The 18,509-nt window shown below is 29.6% G+C and overlaps 2 protein-coding genes across 7 annotated transcripts in view; one reads left to right on the top strand and one right to left on the bottom strand.

The window, feature by feature from the left end:
- Window positions 1-18,198, top strand: part of LOC119685739 — a 19,035-nt gene extending 837 nt beyond the window's left edge. For 2 of the 6 annotated variants that reach the window (XM_038100108.1, XM_038100104.1), the window contains 4 exons: window positions 17,253-17,379; window positions 17,515-17,686; window positions 17,777-18,006; window positions 18,093-18,198. In XM_038100108.1, the coding sequence (XP_037956036.1) occupies window positions 17,268-17,379; window positions 17,515-17,686; window positions 17,777-18,006; window positions 18,093-18,187 (609 nt within the window). In that variant the 5' untranslated portion in view covers window positions 17,253-17,267 and the 3' untranslated portion in view covers window positions 18,188-18,198. Of the gene's footprint in view, window positions 1-12,669; window positions 12,694-12,917; window positions 13,149-17,252; window positions 17,380-17,514; window positions 17,687-17,776; window positions 18,007-18,092 lie in introns of those variants that run through there. The other 4 variants (XM_038100105.1, XM_038100109.1, XM_038100106.1 and 1 more) reach the window with 4 other exon arrangements.
- On the bottom strand, window positions 8,778-10,661 carry LOC119685737 (succinate dehydrogenase [ubiquinone] iron-sulfur subunit, mitochondrial). The gene is made up of 4 exons (XM_038100102.1): window positions 10,522-10,661; window positions 9,937-10,235; window positions 9,576-9,710; window positions 8,778-9,521 (listed from the first exon to the last, which is right to left on the bottom strand). The coding sequence occupies exons 1-4, from the start codon at window positions 10,585-10,587 to the stop codon at window positions 9,128-9,130; spliced, it is 894 nt and encodes a 297-aa protein (XP_037956030.1). The 5' UTR covers window positions 10,588-10,661; the 3' UTR covers window positions 8,778-9,127.
- Window positions 18,199-18,509: the final 311 nt, after the last annotated feature.

Raw genomic sequence — 18,509 nt, 5'->3', positions numbered from 1 at the left:
TTGAAGAGATTGCTTTGCGGAAGAGAGTAGTTGACTTAGGAATTTACGCCTACTCTTTTAGTGACTTTAACGTAATTCCTAATTTGGAATAGAATTGACAGTAAAAATAATTAGAGTAAATCGGGTCAAGTAATAAAAATTCAAATCAAATAAAATTCTAACAATGCTTAACAATGATGCAAGTGTTAAATTTTAATTAGAATAACATAGAGTAATAGTAGTGGTAGAGAATATATATTCATGACTAATTAATAGATATTCCAACTACATGTATATTACAGCACTCCTATAGCTATTGTCTTTGTCCAAATAAATGACTTTTATGAATGATTAGTAAGCGAAATCAAACATACTTCCCAAAACTAAATACAGTTTTATAGAGGTTATTATTTTAATCAGTTTCCAAAAAAAATAATTTTAATTTAAATAGAAAGATTTTATTGTAATGAATTACAACAAATTTAGTAGAATTAAAGACTTCTATGAACTTTAAAAAAAATTTTTAATTATATTTACTTATATGTATTTATATATATATACAGTCAAACTTCCATAACTCGAAGTCCGATTTTGGAAAGAAAAGGTTCGAGTTGTGAAGACTTCGAGTAAGAGAATTTTTTTATTTTATTTTTTTTATATTTTTTTATTTTTTTTTTATTTTTTATCAAGTTGCATGATTGCTTTGTCGACGGAAGAAAAAAAATCGTGGATATTTTAAAACCTCCACTCAAGTAGTTGATACAAACAAACTAAACGACAGATGGCGGTAAAAGTACTGCCAACTGGAAATAATAATTTTTTTAAATTGTGAAATGTGTATACTATTTGAATGATATACGAGTAGAACGAGTAGATCCGGCCACTTGACACATGAAGAATATCAATGTAATTACAATCAGTAGAAGTACGAAAGGTGACCAGTTCGGTAAACGAATAAGATAGTAGCAGTGTCCGGCGATAAGTACAAAATAAATATACTTGAAAAGTGTTTTGTTATTACAAAACAGTAGAGAGTACTGTTACTCTATTACTGCGCTCATTACTCAAGATCTGGAGAGCCACTTTAGGCCCAGTGTGTTCACACTGTATGCACGCTAAACATTTGGAAGACACATCAGTTCATATTGAGCAGTGACCACTAGCCAGAGTGATAGGGTGTTTTTTAGTGCAAGGATACAGCGGAACCCCGTATATTTGAACTTATTGATTATGAATATCACTAAACCGTCTCATAATAAACTAAAAACTTTGAACGCTGTTAAAACCCTAATATATTATATACACTCCACATAGATATGACATATACAATATTGAAAAGAAATAAAAGGAAAATAATATTAACAATAATTTAGAAGCGGAAGAGTACAGCAAAACAAAATGGTAAATAGAAAGAGAGGGAAATGCTAAAAGAAATACATTTTAATTAAAAATAATACATTTTTGCCGGCAAATTAAGGTAAAAGGGTGGTTAGAAATTAAATAGGAGGGTGGATAGAATGCATTAGTTTAGTTATATGAGTTGAAGGGTTCGTTGTGACTTCTAAGAAATTATTCGATTTATTGTCTTATCTATGAGTCACACTTTTTGTGACTTACTGCGACGTACTTTGCTCAGGTAGACAATTTAGTATGCAAAATAGATTGTTATTATAAATTAGATATGTTGCTTCATTAATGTTAATAGATTCAACTCTAATAAAAAATAATAATTAATAAAAAAAACAAAACTTTAGCATGTGTTCGCAATATGAATTGTGTGAAGCATACAGAAGAAGCACTAAATTTATAAAAGTTTCCATATATGTAGATTATTTTATTTTTAAGATTTTCAACTGTAACATAAATTAAAATATTTGAATGAGTATTTAGGAATAAGAATCAGAAAGTGATATCTGCGGGTTTTTAAATCATAAATATTGTATATTTAATAGATAATAAATGTCTATTAGTAAAGATGTAGACACTCAATTATTCGGCTTTACGTTCTATATAACTACTAAATAAACGTTAATGGCTTTATTTTTAAACTAATAGAGAGAATTGTACGCCATTATATAGCTATTCATATCTGAAGCTATAACAGTGTAAATATGCTTTTATAAATCTCCAGAAGAATGCAAAAAATTGTTCAACAGAAAGTAATCGTTAAGTTTTTGTGATAGACGATTAAAATCTTGCAAGCTTTATAAAAGAACCGCAAACACTTATCGGAGTGACTAAAGCCAGATGACTACATATTCCATAGCAACTAACAAAATAAACTGATTAGTCTATATGATATATATACAGCCATACATAATACATTATAAATTTTAAATTTATGTGATGATATTTGATTATTGAAAGCAAATCGGCAATAAAGTAAATATCAGTTTTTAAAAATATCAGGCCATCTATTGGAAGTATATGCATTGTGTGGGTCAACAACACACGGCATCTACCTTCATTTTGTGTTATGCGACTTTTCTCGTTTTTGAATAAAGTATTTGCGGATGAAAAAAAGGCATTTTGATTAAGTAGAACCCACTATAAAGACAAAAAGTGAATGTCACATCTATAGGTCCACATAAAGAAGATCTAATAAACTTGTAGTTCTTGAAAGAAAATTCATACGTACAACTTTTTAGTTTTCAAGAAAAAATAAATGGACGCACACAATTAAATACAAAAATAAAGTCTATCTGTCCATAAGTGAATACATTATGTTAAATAAGAAAAGAGTAGAGTAGCGGCTTTACAAACCAAAACTCAATTAAGCACAAATAATAGCCCATTGTGATATCATGGACAAAGAGAAGCTATTGTTTATACATCAGACCAATAAAACCACCAAAATAGGTATAAGGAACAAAACATCAAAAAGATACATATTATGCTATCATTGTCTTCAAAGTTAGTCTATATAAATAAAGGTTTTTGATAAAGCTAGTAATATATCATGTACTCACAATCAGAGCCATCATTTCGTTTAATGAAAATCTTATAATTTTATTAGAGACGTTCCTGACAATTGTAAAACTTGAGCAGATAAATTGAACAGACATATTCCTCTATCTTCATTTCAAAGCATCTACAGGTGTCATTTATATATTTAATATATAGTAGTTCCAAAAAGTATGTAAATTTGAAAATCATAGAACTTATTTAATTTCAGATCTATTTAAACTAAGTAATATGTCAACATTTTTGTTGTTAACTCAAAAGAGCTATTAGGATTATCTTAGATTTTTAGCAAGAACGTGTGCCTTCGAAAGTAATTTATATTTAATGTGAAAAATATTTAAGCCATCGATATTTATGTTTTATTATTTATGTTAAGCTGCTATATATATATATACAATCGAAGAAGATTTAGACTAACAGCCCTTCGCACAGATGCAATATTCTATTCGAGATCACGGTTACACTGTAATAATATTATCAACAGGACTCCGTTTAATAACTCCTGGGAAGGACAACGCCTACCAAGTACAGCAAGAACTATCCTGGCTCACCTGAGATCGAAATATAGGCCTATGTTAAAGAGCGACTTATCACACAAAAATGCAACAATTTTCAATATATGCCAAGTGCTGGTGCCTCTGGCACCTCCATGACACTCTTCTGTTTATGTGTTCCATTATATACATTAATCAATTCCTCCGCCTTAATCCTGGTTAACTTCAATTTAAATCCCACACATACTCCAAACTCTTACTTCCAAAGAACTTTCCCTTTTAACACTGCCATTACCTATCCCCATTCCAACCCATGTGTGTGCCTTTGCAATTTCTGTCATTGACCACATAACAATAGATCGGGTTGTAACAACTATATGCAAAAGAATTAGGTTTATATAAATTAAATTAAAAATTTTGGTATTCATTTATTATTTACTTTATAAAATAACTTATATTTTTCAACATTTCCTTTCAAATTAAATTTGTAGAGTCTACAGAAATATTCCTGTGATTAATATCAAAGAAGGGTTCAAGAGCAGAAGTATTGGATTTTTAAGGAAGTTGACCCAACATATTCCCGCCTATTATTTACTATATAAAGGTTACATACCAGAAAATAATTGGCCAAGGAGTTTAAAACTGGATCATAACTTCCATTTATTTAATATGTATATATTCAATATTTATATATATTTAATATTAATATATAAATAAATATATTAATTCAAAAATAAAACAAATCCACGTCATAATAATTTTAATTAATCTTTGCCCCTAATTAAGTCTGCCAATAATTCAAAAAAAAAAGTGCAATCGGCGAAGTAAAACAATTCGCAGCTAAAAATACAAAATAGAAAAAATTTAGAAAAAGGAACAACGGATCGTTGCACTCATTGCCCCTCAACATAGAAAATTAGCGAATTGAGGCTAACGTATAAAATTTTAGGTAGCGAATTTATTTTATTTTTAGCCACAGCAAGGAAAAAACTAAAATCAAAAAGGAAATTTTTATTAAAACATTTGTTTCTGTAATTCTATTCTAACCTTACCAGCTGGCGAACATGTATTTTGCATAAAAATGCGACTTCAAAATCCACCAACAACAACAACAAGAAAAAGCCGAAAAATATTTTAGATAAACACAACAACTCAAGAAGCTATTAAATTATATTTCTCCACTACGAAGCGAAAGTAAACAAACATAAAACACACTTCACACCAGCAGCAAAAATCCAAAAAAAAAAATAAATAATAAAAACAAAACGTAATTAATTTGTTTGCTTGCTTTAAAGCAACTTTCGTTAGCCGAAAATTTAGTTAGGAATTTTTTCTACAGCAACATCGCATAAACACAAACACAACCAAACACAACCAAACACGAGCGCAACGAAAGAAAGTAATAAGAAAAGAGGAAAAAATAAGTTATGCGGCCATGGCAAACTGCCTATTTAAGGTACTTAGCATTTTTCACACTTTTGGTAATTAAAAATTATTGAAAGTACGTAATTATATTTTGTAAATTAATAATCATACCCTTTTTATATATTTTGTTCGAATTTTTTGTTTCTGTATAAGTATATGTGAACTTGATTTTTACACTTTAAACTTTTCAATTTATAACCGCACTACGTTGTCAAATTGTTAGTGCTTTTTTTCTTTTTTTTTTGTATATCACGTATGAAGCGTCACGAATATATTAAGCGAAGCGCTTTACCAAACCGCCTTGTACGACTTCAAAAACACAAATAAACTATTCCGAACAGAGCGAACATGAGTAACATAAATTCTATGTTTTCGTTGACATCCACAATGAGCGAAATGGTGCAATGAAAACAAAGAGCACAAGAGCAAAATACACAATTTCTACTCTTTTTGAAATGTAACTATATAAACGACTGAATAATAGATTCTTTGGACACTAGTTTAAATGTTATTTTCAAAATAAAGTGCTTATTTATATATATATTTTTTTACAACTTTTATTGGGCAGATTTTAAAAACAGCGCAACGTTTACTACCAAAAAATATTCTGTGATTAACAACCGAACTTTGAACACGACGCCAGCTTGAGAAATGCCAAAATTCAACGAAATAAATAATTTGAATGCATGTTTCTATGTTTTTTATTTTGTGTGTAGAGATTCACCAAGGATGCCATATTGTAACATTTTGCAAAAATTAATACATAGTTTCTTGTGTATATTTAGTTATTTGATTTTCAAATTTTTAATGTGTACTATATTTTATATATACTAATATTATGCATTGTAATTTAATCAAATGCCTTGTTTACTCTGATTTATATAAGCATTGTTTAAACAAAATTTTTACACAACGAAAAGTCAATTAGCAAACTATAGAGATAATAATGTTTAACAAAATTTGTAAAGTGGCCCCATTTGATATCCCAATATGTTATACTTTCTCTAAACTGTTACCTGTAAATTCAAAAATTGCTTTAAAAATAATAAATTATTAAATTCAAAAATAATTTATTGACTAATTCCTTCTCAAATAAATAATAATTCTATTATTGTACAATAGTCCATCGTACAAGAAACATGCATCCTACTCAAAATTTCTTAGAGCATAATATATATATTTTGTGGCGAATCCAACACACATGCTCCAGCGCCATCTAGTATTTAATTCAACAATACCATGTGGCACAACACCAACTTTAATCCTAAGTCTGGTAACAACTCCCGTTAATCAAACAAAATATAAAATAGTTAACTGGTATTTCAATGTCTTGTAAATAAAATTTATTTCAAATTAGTGAATACTTTTTTATAGTAAAAAAAAACAACAACAAATGATTTTCTTGAATTTGGGCAATATGAAAACTTTCCAAATTAACTTAGTTTTATTTTAACGAAATTACCCAAATTTAGCTGTCTGAGCATAGTATAATATATCAAATCGTATTTAGTTAAATGAAGCTGTATACAAAGTGCTCTTTTTTTTTGTTTGCATTATTTATTTTATATATTACTTATTTTAAAAGCACATGAAAAATGATTTAACGGGTAATTTAAATAAATTTTCTACACTGAATGCTGTAAGTCTACAAGGTTTTGTTTTGTGTTTTTTTGCTATGATATAACTCACATTCAGAGTTGTATTCATTTAATCTGACACTGCAGTCGAAAACATAGAAATATTTTTATATATTTGATTTGAACGTTTCCAGTTGTAGCGCCATAATTCGACAACTACTTATATGCTTGACTTATAGGTGGATCATTATTGCTGATTAATGATTAAAATAACGTGAACATTCATAAAATATTAAATGCAGTTTATAAAAATAATTTAATAATCCTTTTTGCTTTCTTTTTAAGAGTTTTGAAACCTATTTTGCTGCAAAGCGCCAAATTAATGTTTGCATACATTTTCCTCCAATAAATTAATCTTATTATTTCTTAATTAATGCCGTTTTCGATTGGTAAATCTGGGGCAATTTTTTCAATGAAAAGGCTCTTTTAATGCACTTTTAGTGCAGTTATAGTTTCATTTAGTAAATCTGTGGCAAAATGTATAACACTCAAGATTAATTTAAAACACTAGATATAGATTATTTCCAGATTTACCAATCGAGAACACTATAAATAAATTTGGAACAATTTTAAACATTATACTTGTTTTGGGTGCCAGTTTTGATATACCCAAATAATAGGAAAAAAAATATAAAAAGTATGCTGATCTCTTAGTGCAACGGAACACTGCGGCAAAGTAAACTTTGTCTGGTAAAAATCAAATGAAATAATAATATTTAACATTTTAAATTTTAAGCTAATATTTTAAGATTAGAAATTTCAGTCATCTGTAGAAAGTGGGTTGTATATATAATGAAACTTTTCTTTTCATTCCAATTGTTATATCTCAAGTCGCCGTGACTGTAACGAATATAATTTTGGTCTCTTCCTATAGTTCGAAATTTTTCATTTTATATTGAAAACAACAACCATTGGTGACTGACTGCAGTCATACCATAAATCTCAGCTTTATTTGCTTCAATTATCATTATACGTTTGTTTGGTTATCACGGTGATCACAAGATTTACCTTAGCCTGTTGGCTCGTTTGCCTATCGTCATATAAAATTCAGACAGTTAAGAACCATTTTTGAACTTTAGTTTAAGATCGTTTTTAATAGGAGTCTCGAAGCTGACTAAGGCTTTCTAGAAAGTAAGCCCCCCAATATGTATTGTTTACGTTGCTCAATATAATGGTAAATCAGATGCAAAGCAACCTCTTTTGTCTTCCTTAAAGCTACGGGAAGTCATCTAAGTGCATTTATTAGATTAATATGATGATACTCTATGAGGGTCCTAAGAACATATTTTTCATATAGAATGTGTGCTATATAATTTTAAAATTTTTATATAAAACTACCTTGACAAGCTATAATAGTTTTGCTTCTAAAGAAAAATGTAAAATGATAGCTATGGAGTGGCTAATAGGATTACTATCATTTATACACTACAGTCGAAATATTAATGCATATAATATATTTTTTTTTGAAACTAATTTAAAAAATTATTTATTATTTAATATAAACCAACTACCCCGTTTAAAAATATGTAAAAGTTTTGATATTAAAACAATAATTGATATACTTATTTAATCAAACCATTTATAGACTTTTTTGACCTTAGACAACTCAAAATCAACCGCTTATTATTATCTTACATAAAAAAATTTGGTTCTGTTATTTAATATGTCTTAAAAATTCATTTAATAATGATTTGCAAAAATCTATATTTTTAATTGTGAAACCAAAATAATCTGAAGTAATGTATTTCGTATTGAGCTGTACGTGTATGTATTGCGGATTGATCTTAAGTAATATATAACACTAGTGTTGGATTCACTTTAATGCCTGAATTAGCCGTTCATTAAAATAAAGGTATTGATTTGGTTTCAATAGCATTCGCTTTTCATCAGTGAATTGCTTTCCATGACGACTATGTGTCACTCAACACTCCAATCTTAAATTAAAGATATGCAATCACAATGGTACGACATTCGTCACGCCAATAACCAATCAATTCTTTATGTTACGTTCCAAGATCAGCCGGGTATACATCCTGGAGCCATTCGTCAAGTTCGACGACCAAGTACCGTTCAGCACTCCCAAAAGGGACAACATACATAGATTCATTTGGGCTACAAACACAACAACATATATTACATGGGTTGTATTGCCAGTCTTAGGCACCAAACCTCAGTTTTTTACTTCACATAGAATGCTAAGCCTATTTTTTAATTTGCTTAATTAAAAATTCATATAAAATTATTAGAAAAAAAATATATAAACAATTTTTACTGAACATTTAATTTGACAGTGATTTAATAAATCAGAGATGGAAATGCATTTAATATAATAATTAAGCAACAAATTTATTAAATTTAATATCGACAGATCTAACAAATGAAAATCATTTAAGAAAAAATCCTACACACATAAGGTAAGCACCGATTTTGAGGTAAATAGAATATTTAGAACTAAACATTTAAATCTTAAAAGTAGACATTTGCTAGTAGCGTCAAATATCGAAAGATAATCGTATAAGTACAGAATTTAGAAATCATTAACATTTGCATGGAACTCTTGCAGCTCCAACTTGTAGAAGTCTTGCAGCTACTCCCACTCTAGACGTGCTAATAACGACTAGCAGCTTTTTACTTATGCAGAGCTGCGGTTTCCATTTTGGGCTCTGGTTTTTGAGCTAATCCTGTGATCAGTTTTTTGATTTCTGCAATTGCACGTCCGGGATTCAAACCCTTTGGACAAGTACGTGTACAATTCATGATGGTGTGACATCTGAATACGCTGAAGGGATCCTTCAATTTGTCCAAACGTTCTTGTGCAGATTCATCACGTGAGTCAATAATCCAACGATATGCTTGCATAAGCACAGCTGGACCTAAATATTTATCAGGATTCCACCAGTAAGAGGGACATGAAGTAGAGCAACAAGCACACAAAATGCACTCATATAAACCATCCAATTTAGAACGATCTTCAACAGATTGCAAATACTGTGCCTTACCCTTTTTCTCCACAGCCACATTTCTATAAATAATATTTATGAATAAAAACTTTTGTAAAATTAAATGTCGCACTTACTTGCGTTGTAGCCAAGGTTGTATGGAGCGGTACTGATCGTAGAAGTTGTTCATGTCAGGCACCAAATCACGTACCACATACATATGCGGTAGAGGATAAATCTTCAGGGGTTTAGACGTATTGGTGTCGATTTTGCTGCAATTGAATTTTTCAAAATTTTAATGCTTTTCTTTACTACTTTGTTTATAATTAATTTACTAATTTATTTATTATTATTTTTATCAGCTAACAGAAATTTTTTGTTATCGCAAATACTTTTGCACAACCATATAATACCAATAAGTCTTGAAAAGCACCGATAAATGATATAAAGCGGTATAATACAAGTAGCAACTTGTATTATGTTTCCGCGGATATTTACCTGATGCACGCCAATGTATTGGTGCCAGCAATATTCATGGCACAGGAGCCACAAATGCCTTCCCTACATGAACGCCTAAAAGTCAACGTGGGATCCACTTCATTTTTGATCTTAATCAAGGCGTCCAGCACCATAGGACCACATTCTCTCAAGTTCACTTCATAAGTTTGCATGTGAGGTTTGTCACCAGGTGTGTCTGGATTCCAACGGTAGATTTGGAAGGTTTTGATTTGTGGCGCCTTCGCTTCCTTCGGTTGAGCCTGCTGTTCCAGATGACTACCAGAAGTTAATGAACGTAACTAAAAATAATGCAGTGTACATTAATATTTAAATAATATTTACATTCATAAATTAAAAAGTCTTTTGGGATATTTTTATATACTACGCAAAACAAAAACTAATTAATTTATTTGCTTTTACGTAATCAACATTTCATGTGGCAAATGGAATTTTTTCAATTTAATTGAAATATATCAAAAAATAAATTATTGCTAAACAAAAATCATTATGTAACAGCATCAAATTATTTAATTATATTTTCTCGCGTGATGTGGTAATTCTCGTTTCAGGAGGCGTGGTTGTTACCTGGTGTCTTGCCGCCAGCGCACCCGTCCGGTTGAGTAAAATTCTAGCTTCCTGCACTAAAGCCATTTAATAAAATTTGATTTTCGTATGTCACAATTTAAAAAGGAAATTGAAACGTCACTGCGTTTGCAATTTAATTTGCAAAAAAAATCGTTATTTAGAATAATTTTTCTGTTAGCAAAAACACTTGCAGCTGTTGGCCGCGGTGGTCAATTAACAAAACAGGGTTGCTAAATTTGTAGCTGTCAACACACAAAAATCAATAAAAACAACAGAACTATGAGTGATATGAGAGGCGAAAACAATGAGGAATTGGCAGCACTAATTTTAAGCTTGAAAAGCGGGAAAATGTTTTAGTTTTAAAAATTTTTAAAAATAAATAGAAAAAGTTTCTATAATTTAAAGTGTTAATTGATTGATTTAGTGCCATTTCATATAAAAAGTTATGGCATTCTATTCTTCAACTCTCCAAACTGCAGTATATGCAAAATTTTGCTTACATTTTGATTTTGATAATTCTCAACAGTTAAAAGTAGGTTTTTCTATAAAATAAATTACTCTTCTGTTAAACTGAAAGAACTTTTTTTATTATTTCACTTTATAATTTATCACATAAAAAAATTAATATTATAATTGATATATTAAATTATTCATAATCATTTTATATATCTATTACATATACAATTAATGAAAACAAAGATTTTATTAAATATTTACTTCCTTAGTGCCTTTGTTTACAGCTTAACTGTTATTTATTCACATTTTACATACAAAATACATGACAAATATTTCAAATTTTCGTGACTTCTCTTGTAGGCAATTTATTTTTAAAGTTGCGTTTGACATTTGACATTGACATTATTTATAATGAGCTTATTGATATGAAAGCACTTTGTATGGTAAATTTCCCTTATTAGCGGTCATTAATAATCTAAACCGCCTAAATGAGCCAGTGTGAATGTACTATAAGATTAATTACACAAACTAAGCTAATATAAAAATTAATTTCATATTATTTTTGTGTAAGTTTTAGAATCAGAAAAAGACAAAGAAGCAACTGAGGTTTTTAAAAACTTGTCCTCATGAACTTTATAGAAAGAAATAAAGAATTTTGCAATGACAGTTACATTTAAATTTTATGTAATAAGAAAAGTAAGTTTTCGATTGGTAAATTTTGATTCAATCTAGATTTACTCTAGATCTGTCAAATTTTGTTACCCAATCGAACATTTTTATGGTAGTCTAATATTTTTGTAGTTGTGTTAGTAAATAAACTAATTGAAGTATAATACTCACACTAATTTCTTTTTATGTGTCTTTGTACACAACATTCACGACAAAATATTCAATTTTACTTTTTTACGGTTTTGCAAATCGTATAAAGTTAAAAAAATAAGTCTTCATCTGAAGATTCGTCGCCTGATGGCATTAATTTTTTCAAAATGACAGCTAAATATATAAACAAACAAATTGGATAGATGCGGACACAAATCACCCTTTTTTATCTGTCAAATCATATAAAACAACTGTTAAGTTCAGAGTAATATTGCTACTCTAGCAAAATATCTATAGCGTTTTCCATTGATAAATGTGGGTTAATTTTTTTAATCGACATAATTGGCATTTGCGGAATAGCATTTTACAAGAAAGTATAAACTGCGATAAGAAATGAGTTATTTTTTCACGGTCTCGTCAAATTTAAAATTGTTGTTTTTAATGTTGAATATTGCTCAATAAACAATATTGTTCAGTAATAGATGCTATAATTGGCGCTCTATTAGGAGTAAAGATGCGTACTTTTGTGTGGATATGGAAGTATTTCCACAAAAAATTAATTACATTCAAATTTAAGTAAGAAAAAAAAAACAAAAAAATGAAGCTGAAGGTAAATAAGTGATAATTATGATATAACTCTATATAACATGCATTTTGATAACGATCAATACAAGTGTAAAATAGCCGAGATTATTCGGCATTTGGCTGTCATTATAACACGCCGTTTAGTTGCACCTTTGCAGTGCAAAATAAAGCTGGCGGATTATCGATATAGGTAAGAAATCTAATACAATTGTGAAATTAATTGTTAGTCTAAAATTCTTAGGCAAAGGTGAATCACACAAGTGGCAACAATAAAAAAAATAAGATTAAAATTAGAAAATATAACACGAAAAGGTAAGAAATAATTACATAAAATACTTTTACTTTTAATATAATAATAAATGGAAAATGTTTAATTTATATTAATACGGAAAATCAGTGATCACCGCCATTTTGGAGCCAACGTGTTGGTACACTTTTAATACAATTTCATGCTATATAATCATATAGATCTTAGTATACTTATAACAATAAATATTACTTTTATTAGAATTAATTATATATTGAATATAAAATTTCTTTGAACTAAAAAAGTTATATTTCAGAATATTTGTTTCGCAAAAGTTTTCGTCTTTTACGGCCATATTTAGAAAACAGGGTTGTTAAGACGCCATTAAACGAAAGTTATCGCAAAGAAACAAAGGTAAAATTTTTATTTGTGAAGTGAATAGCATAATTATTCTTGAGTTTTAAGAAAACCGTAAAAGTGCATTCATTAATATTAAAAGCCGAGTAATTATTAATCCCAGGTAATAATCCACAAAGTTATGCTATATTTATTGTGTTCTATATAATATAAATCATAAAACTATGTGTAAAATATCGTGTTCATAAGTAATATATAAAAGACCGTTTTGAGTTTTTAGAATTTAAAACAGGCGTAATAGACTCAATTTTATTAAAATGTGAGGTATTGTATTGGTTTTAATTTCATCCGTTGCGACAGCCCTTTTAATACTGAGACTTTAATTTGTGCGTATGTAAACTGCCGATGCCGTGACAAGTGAACGCTGCTTCAAGTTTTCGTCTTCAAGAATATTTGGGTTAGGATATCCCTAATAGATATCACTAATATTTCACTATAATATTAAAGTTGCGATTAGAATTTAATATATCTTCTTCTTCTTATTTGGCACAACAGTTCAGTGTAAATTTAATATATACATATATATGATTTTTGGTATTATCCGTCCTATTCTATTGTGTTATTGTCATGTCATTGGAAACTTTATATATGTTAGCAGATAAGAATAAAAGCAAAAAAACGTGTTAATGTGGAAATGGTCATAAAATAAGGAGATCCTTTTAACGACGAGATCCCTTTAAGAAGACTTACATTTTAAACTAGTGAATCCAGAATTGTAATTCATTAATCTCTGTTGAATATCACACTAAACACTATGACCTGAGTTCGCAATTTCTCAGTATATCATTGAAAGATTTGCTTTAGGATAAAATTAGAACATACCGACATATATGTACATACATGGGTTGACATGGGTCATTATTGAACTTATAGACAACATAATATTTATCGACTTAATATTGACTAACGACGACTCTCCACTCATTACAGATTAAATGCTGTCATATATATGAGGATCATAACACTATCTTTTTTGGTATTAATATTATGCGCCTGGTTCACTTAGGAACCCATGTTCAGTAGATCAGTATTCTTCTTACTACAGACAACACTTCAGTCATAAGAAATTACTCATTCACATCGTGTGTATAATATAATATATTTTGTAATCAACCTTACGAAATCGCCGGTTATTTTTTCTCTAATCATTTATTGATAATAAATATTTTTCATGTCTGGACGTCAATTGAAACCACAATTAATGTTTGCATTCGAACGCCGAATACTTTTTACCTAACCTAATATTTATAATGTAGCTAATTGACTATTGAAATTAATTATACTTATATAAAAATAAATATATAAATATATTATGTAAAATAATTGTTTGGTTCCAAATTCATTTCGTCTTTAATCATTAATCGCAGTAACAACTTATGTTTACATTCGAATGCCGAATACTTTTTGCCTACTTACTTGTTTGGCCAAAACAACCCGTTACTCGGTTTTGGCCTGACGCAGCATGTCTCTCCAGGCACCTCTGTTGCGTGCACGCCTTCTCCAATGTCGTACATCAAGTCCGGTTAGTGCTTCATCAAGTTGATCATTCCACAAGAAACACGATCTACCTCTACGCCTTCTTTCTCCAATTACTGCTTCAAATGACTTTTTTCGCTGAAGCATCTTTATCAATTCTCACGACATGACCAAGCGAGCGAAGCCGCTGGATGTTAATTCGCTAAATTATATCAATGTCGCGAAAAAGATCGTATAGCTCGCGGTTAATTCGCATGCGTTAGTCTTACGAAGAAACACTCCCAGTGCCGCTTCATTATTTTGTGTAAACGTCCATACTTCTGTGCCATACAGAAGCACAGGAAGGATGAAAGACCTATAGAGCGTGCGTTTTGTTTGACGTGCTAGAGCATTAACAATTGCCAACTAAACCCATAGTAGCATTTATTAGTGATTCTTCTTCTGATCTCCAGGCTGACATCGTTGTTGTTCGTCACGGCGGTGCCAAGGTAGTCAAACCCTTAACATATTCAAAAGTATAGTAGTCAGTTAAAAGCTCGGCGTTCCTACGATGCACAGAGATAAGTAGACGACATATACTTCGTTTTGTCCTCATACTTTTAGGCTTTTTGACTATTGAAATTAGTAATATAAAAAAATAAATACTATTTCTTTTATTTTTATAAATAAAAATAAACAGTAACCACAATTTATGTTTGCATTCGATACAGCTTGCTTTCCATTTCTTCCGCAATTTCCTTTCCATTCCCTCGGCATATTGGCAATTACAAATCGTTTATAATTTCCTGCTGTTCTTATTTGTTTCAAATTATTTAAAATATTTTTAATTGCACAAAATAGTAAAAACAGTTGCTGTGTAATTTTTCCCAAACGATTTTCCTTTTTGTATTTTTCCCTTCACAATTTTTTTAAAATTATTTTTTATTGTTTTGAATAAATAAAAGCTCTGCCAAACAAAGGAGAATGACACGCCCCATGGTTTCTGCGTTATTCCTCTGGGGACTGAAATCATTTGCATTGCATTATAAAGAACTTGGCTCCGGCATAATATTTAATACTTCCGGAAATGGTTTCCCAACGGCAGCAGCGAAACTATGACTGACGCCGCCATTGAAGGAAGTTGACAAAAGAAGTTACGCAGCAAGACTTCAATTGAAACCATGAAATGAAATCCTTCAAGGAGCAAAATGGCACTTGTTGAAAGTAAGCGCTAAGATGCATTGCTTAAGTTGGAAACAATTTCAATTTGAAATTGAGAATTGCAAACCAAAACTGCATTCTTCCATTTCTATTTCCGAATTTCAATGCACTTCAATTTAACAAGGATTAGAATCCTAAAAGCTAAATTCTATCTTATTAACAATCTGGTGGAAGGTAATATTCTAATTTTAGAATACGATGGAAATCTGTTACTTTTAAGATGAACTTAAAGCTTTCAAATAATTGAATTTATATACTCAGTTGTAATCCAAATACTACTATAAAAATTTTTTTTAATAGTTTTTTAAATAGAAGTGCATACATCCGTTAAAATCTATGCTAGAGAACATTAACAAGACAATTCTCATTGTCATATTATCTTTTTATTTATTTATTATTCATTTAAATTGTCCTTACTGAGTCCTTTATGTGCTGTCTTCTTTGTAATAAAAGATGGGAAGGCTCAACGATACATGTGAGTCCCCTAGGGATCGCCTAACTAACCTAACCTAACCTACAAAAATTATAGTATTTTACCTAAAATCGCAATTGACAATAACAAATCTATTGTGTGTCAACATTTTCATTGTTATATATTTAAATATTTAAATGAAAATAAGATATCTAATCTGGTACAAATAAATCCAGTTACTCTAAATTGTTCAGCTTCAGAAATGTTATAGCCGGTATAGTTGGTAAAGATTAAGTAATACTTGTGGCTATTCCTTGACAGAAAAAATTTAAAGATGTTACAATATCTGACAAACTTGGAAAACAGTTTTCAAAAAATCTTGAAACAGTGTTTTAATTGGAGCATCTCTATAGAATACTCTCCTTGCAGAAATCATGTATATATAATCTATTTGTAAAAAGAAAAAAAACAAGCTTTCTAATTTTGGAACCATTTATATATAGAATTAAAACAATTAGAACTCGCATTAAGTTAATAAAAGCATAATTATAACTTCAATATGTTTTTATAAACTATTCTAAAGATATGTACAAACCTGGAAACGATTTTAGCACCATAATCTGAACAACAAAGATACAAATTTTGTGTATCAGATACTCCACACATTATCAATATCATACACCCCTGTCTGGATTGATTTGAGTCAGGTAACGATTCTAGTTCCATAGTCTGACCAACAAAAGCCACCGATTTTGTATATCAGATACTACACACATTAGCAATATCATACATCCCTGTCTGAATTCAATCAGATCATGAAATGATTTCAGCACCATAGTCTGACTAACAAAGGTACAGATTTTGATATCAGATACTACACACATTATCCATATAATTCATCGCTGTCTGCAGTAAATTGGGCCAGGAAACGATTCCAATACTATAGTCTGACTAACAAAGGTAGAGATTTTGCATAACAGATACTATACACATTATTAATATCATTTATCTTGCTCTGGATTTAATTGGGTGTATCAAAATTAAGGTGGCGGTGTACTTGGTTATTGTATTGTAACTTCTAATCATTATATTATAAATCATTTCTCTTATTTTTTACAGATTTTAAAAGAAAACATGAAAATGATAAAAGAAACCGTTAAAGAAGACCGCACTGATGCAATAGATTGTAATGCCGATCGCACCATACCTTGTGAACTTACAGATTCTGTTGGAAAGCATGTTATGGGTAAGTAAGTATGGGTTGTTGGCATTCCAGTAGAAGACATTTGCCCTATAAGTATTGTATTCGATCCAAGTTTTGAATATAAATCTGAAGTCAGTGAAAATGTAGAGATTAGAGTAAATAATCAATATTTTACAGTCACCCCAAAAACAGGTGTTCGTCCTCTAAGTGATACGTCGCAATTTTCACGGAATTCAAGTGTTGACAGCTTTTATGATTGTTTTGAAATAGGCGAAGTTAGAGTTTCGAATGAAGTTTCAAACAATCATATAGCATACAGAGAATATAAAGAGGCTGGAGAGTTTTGGAGGTTAGTTAACATTATAGTTAGCAAACATCATATATAATTTTAATAATACATATATTCTTTCTTATGTTAAAATATGTTTGTGTGCTATAGGAAAACTCCGAAAACTGATTACACTTATTCTCCATTGTCACCACATCGCAGAGCTTTAGGCAATGGATATATTGGTATGCCGAATTTATCACGTCGTGGCTTACGTGATGATAATGTGGTTATAACAAGCCAACCTAAAAATTATGTTAAACCTGGCCGTTGGTTCAATCGTGGTTTTTTAAAATTCTTCTTCGGCCTTTTGTTTATGGCTTTCATTGGTTTTTTTGCTGGTAATTAATTAAGCATTTTATTTTTAATTTTTATTTTTTACAAAATGAATATAATTAATTTTTTTTTATTTTATGTAACTGCACAGTAATGTTAGTATATTTCGATACATCTGGATTAAAAGGATATATACTAAAAAAATCTGAAGATTTTATCAAAGGGGAGAACCCACAAATATACTAATAAATGTTTGCTACTTTTTATAAATACAAACAAGTTTATTTTTTTTTTAATTAATAAATTTGTTAATTTAATTATGTAGTTCGCAAAAAATTTTTTAATTTTTTTAACTTCAAATAATTATAATTTTTTTATTAAAATTATAAATAAAAAAAAGTATAAATAGAAATATGTTCATGAACTTTATATATAAAAATATAAAGAATAGCAACTCACAAATTTGCCAAAATTAAATGTCGAAGAGGCAAATAAAAATCTGTTAATAACATTCAAATCAGAGTGTCTGCCTTTAACCTATCGCCCACCTTCTCTGAGTGCTATGGAA

The sequence above is a fragment of the Teleopsis dalmanni genome, chromosome 2 (genome assembly GCF_002237135.1).
Source record: "Teleopsis dalmanni isolate 2A chromosome 2, ASM223713v2, whole genome shotgun sequence".
Taxonomy (NCBI): Eukaryota; Metazoa; Arthropoda; class Insecta; order Diptera; family Diopsidae; genus Teleopsis; species Teleopsis dalmanni.
Note: the sequence above shows the minus strand (reverse complement) of the source record. Positions and strands in the feature narration are given on the sequence as shown.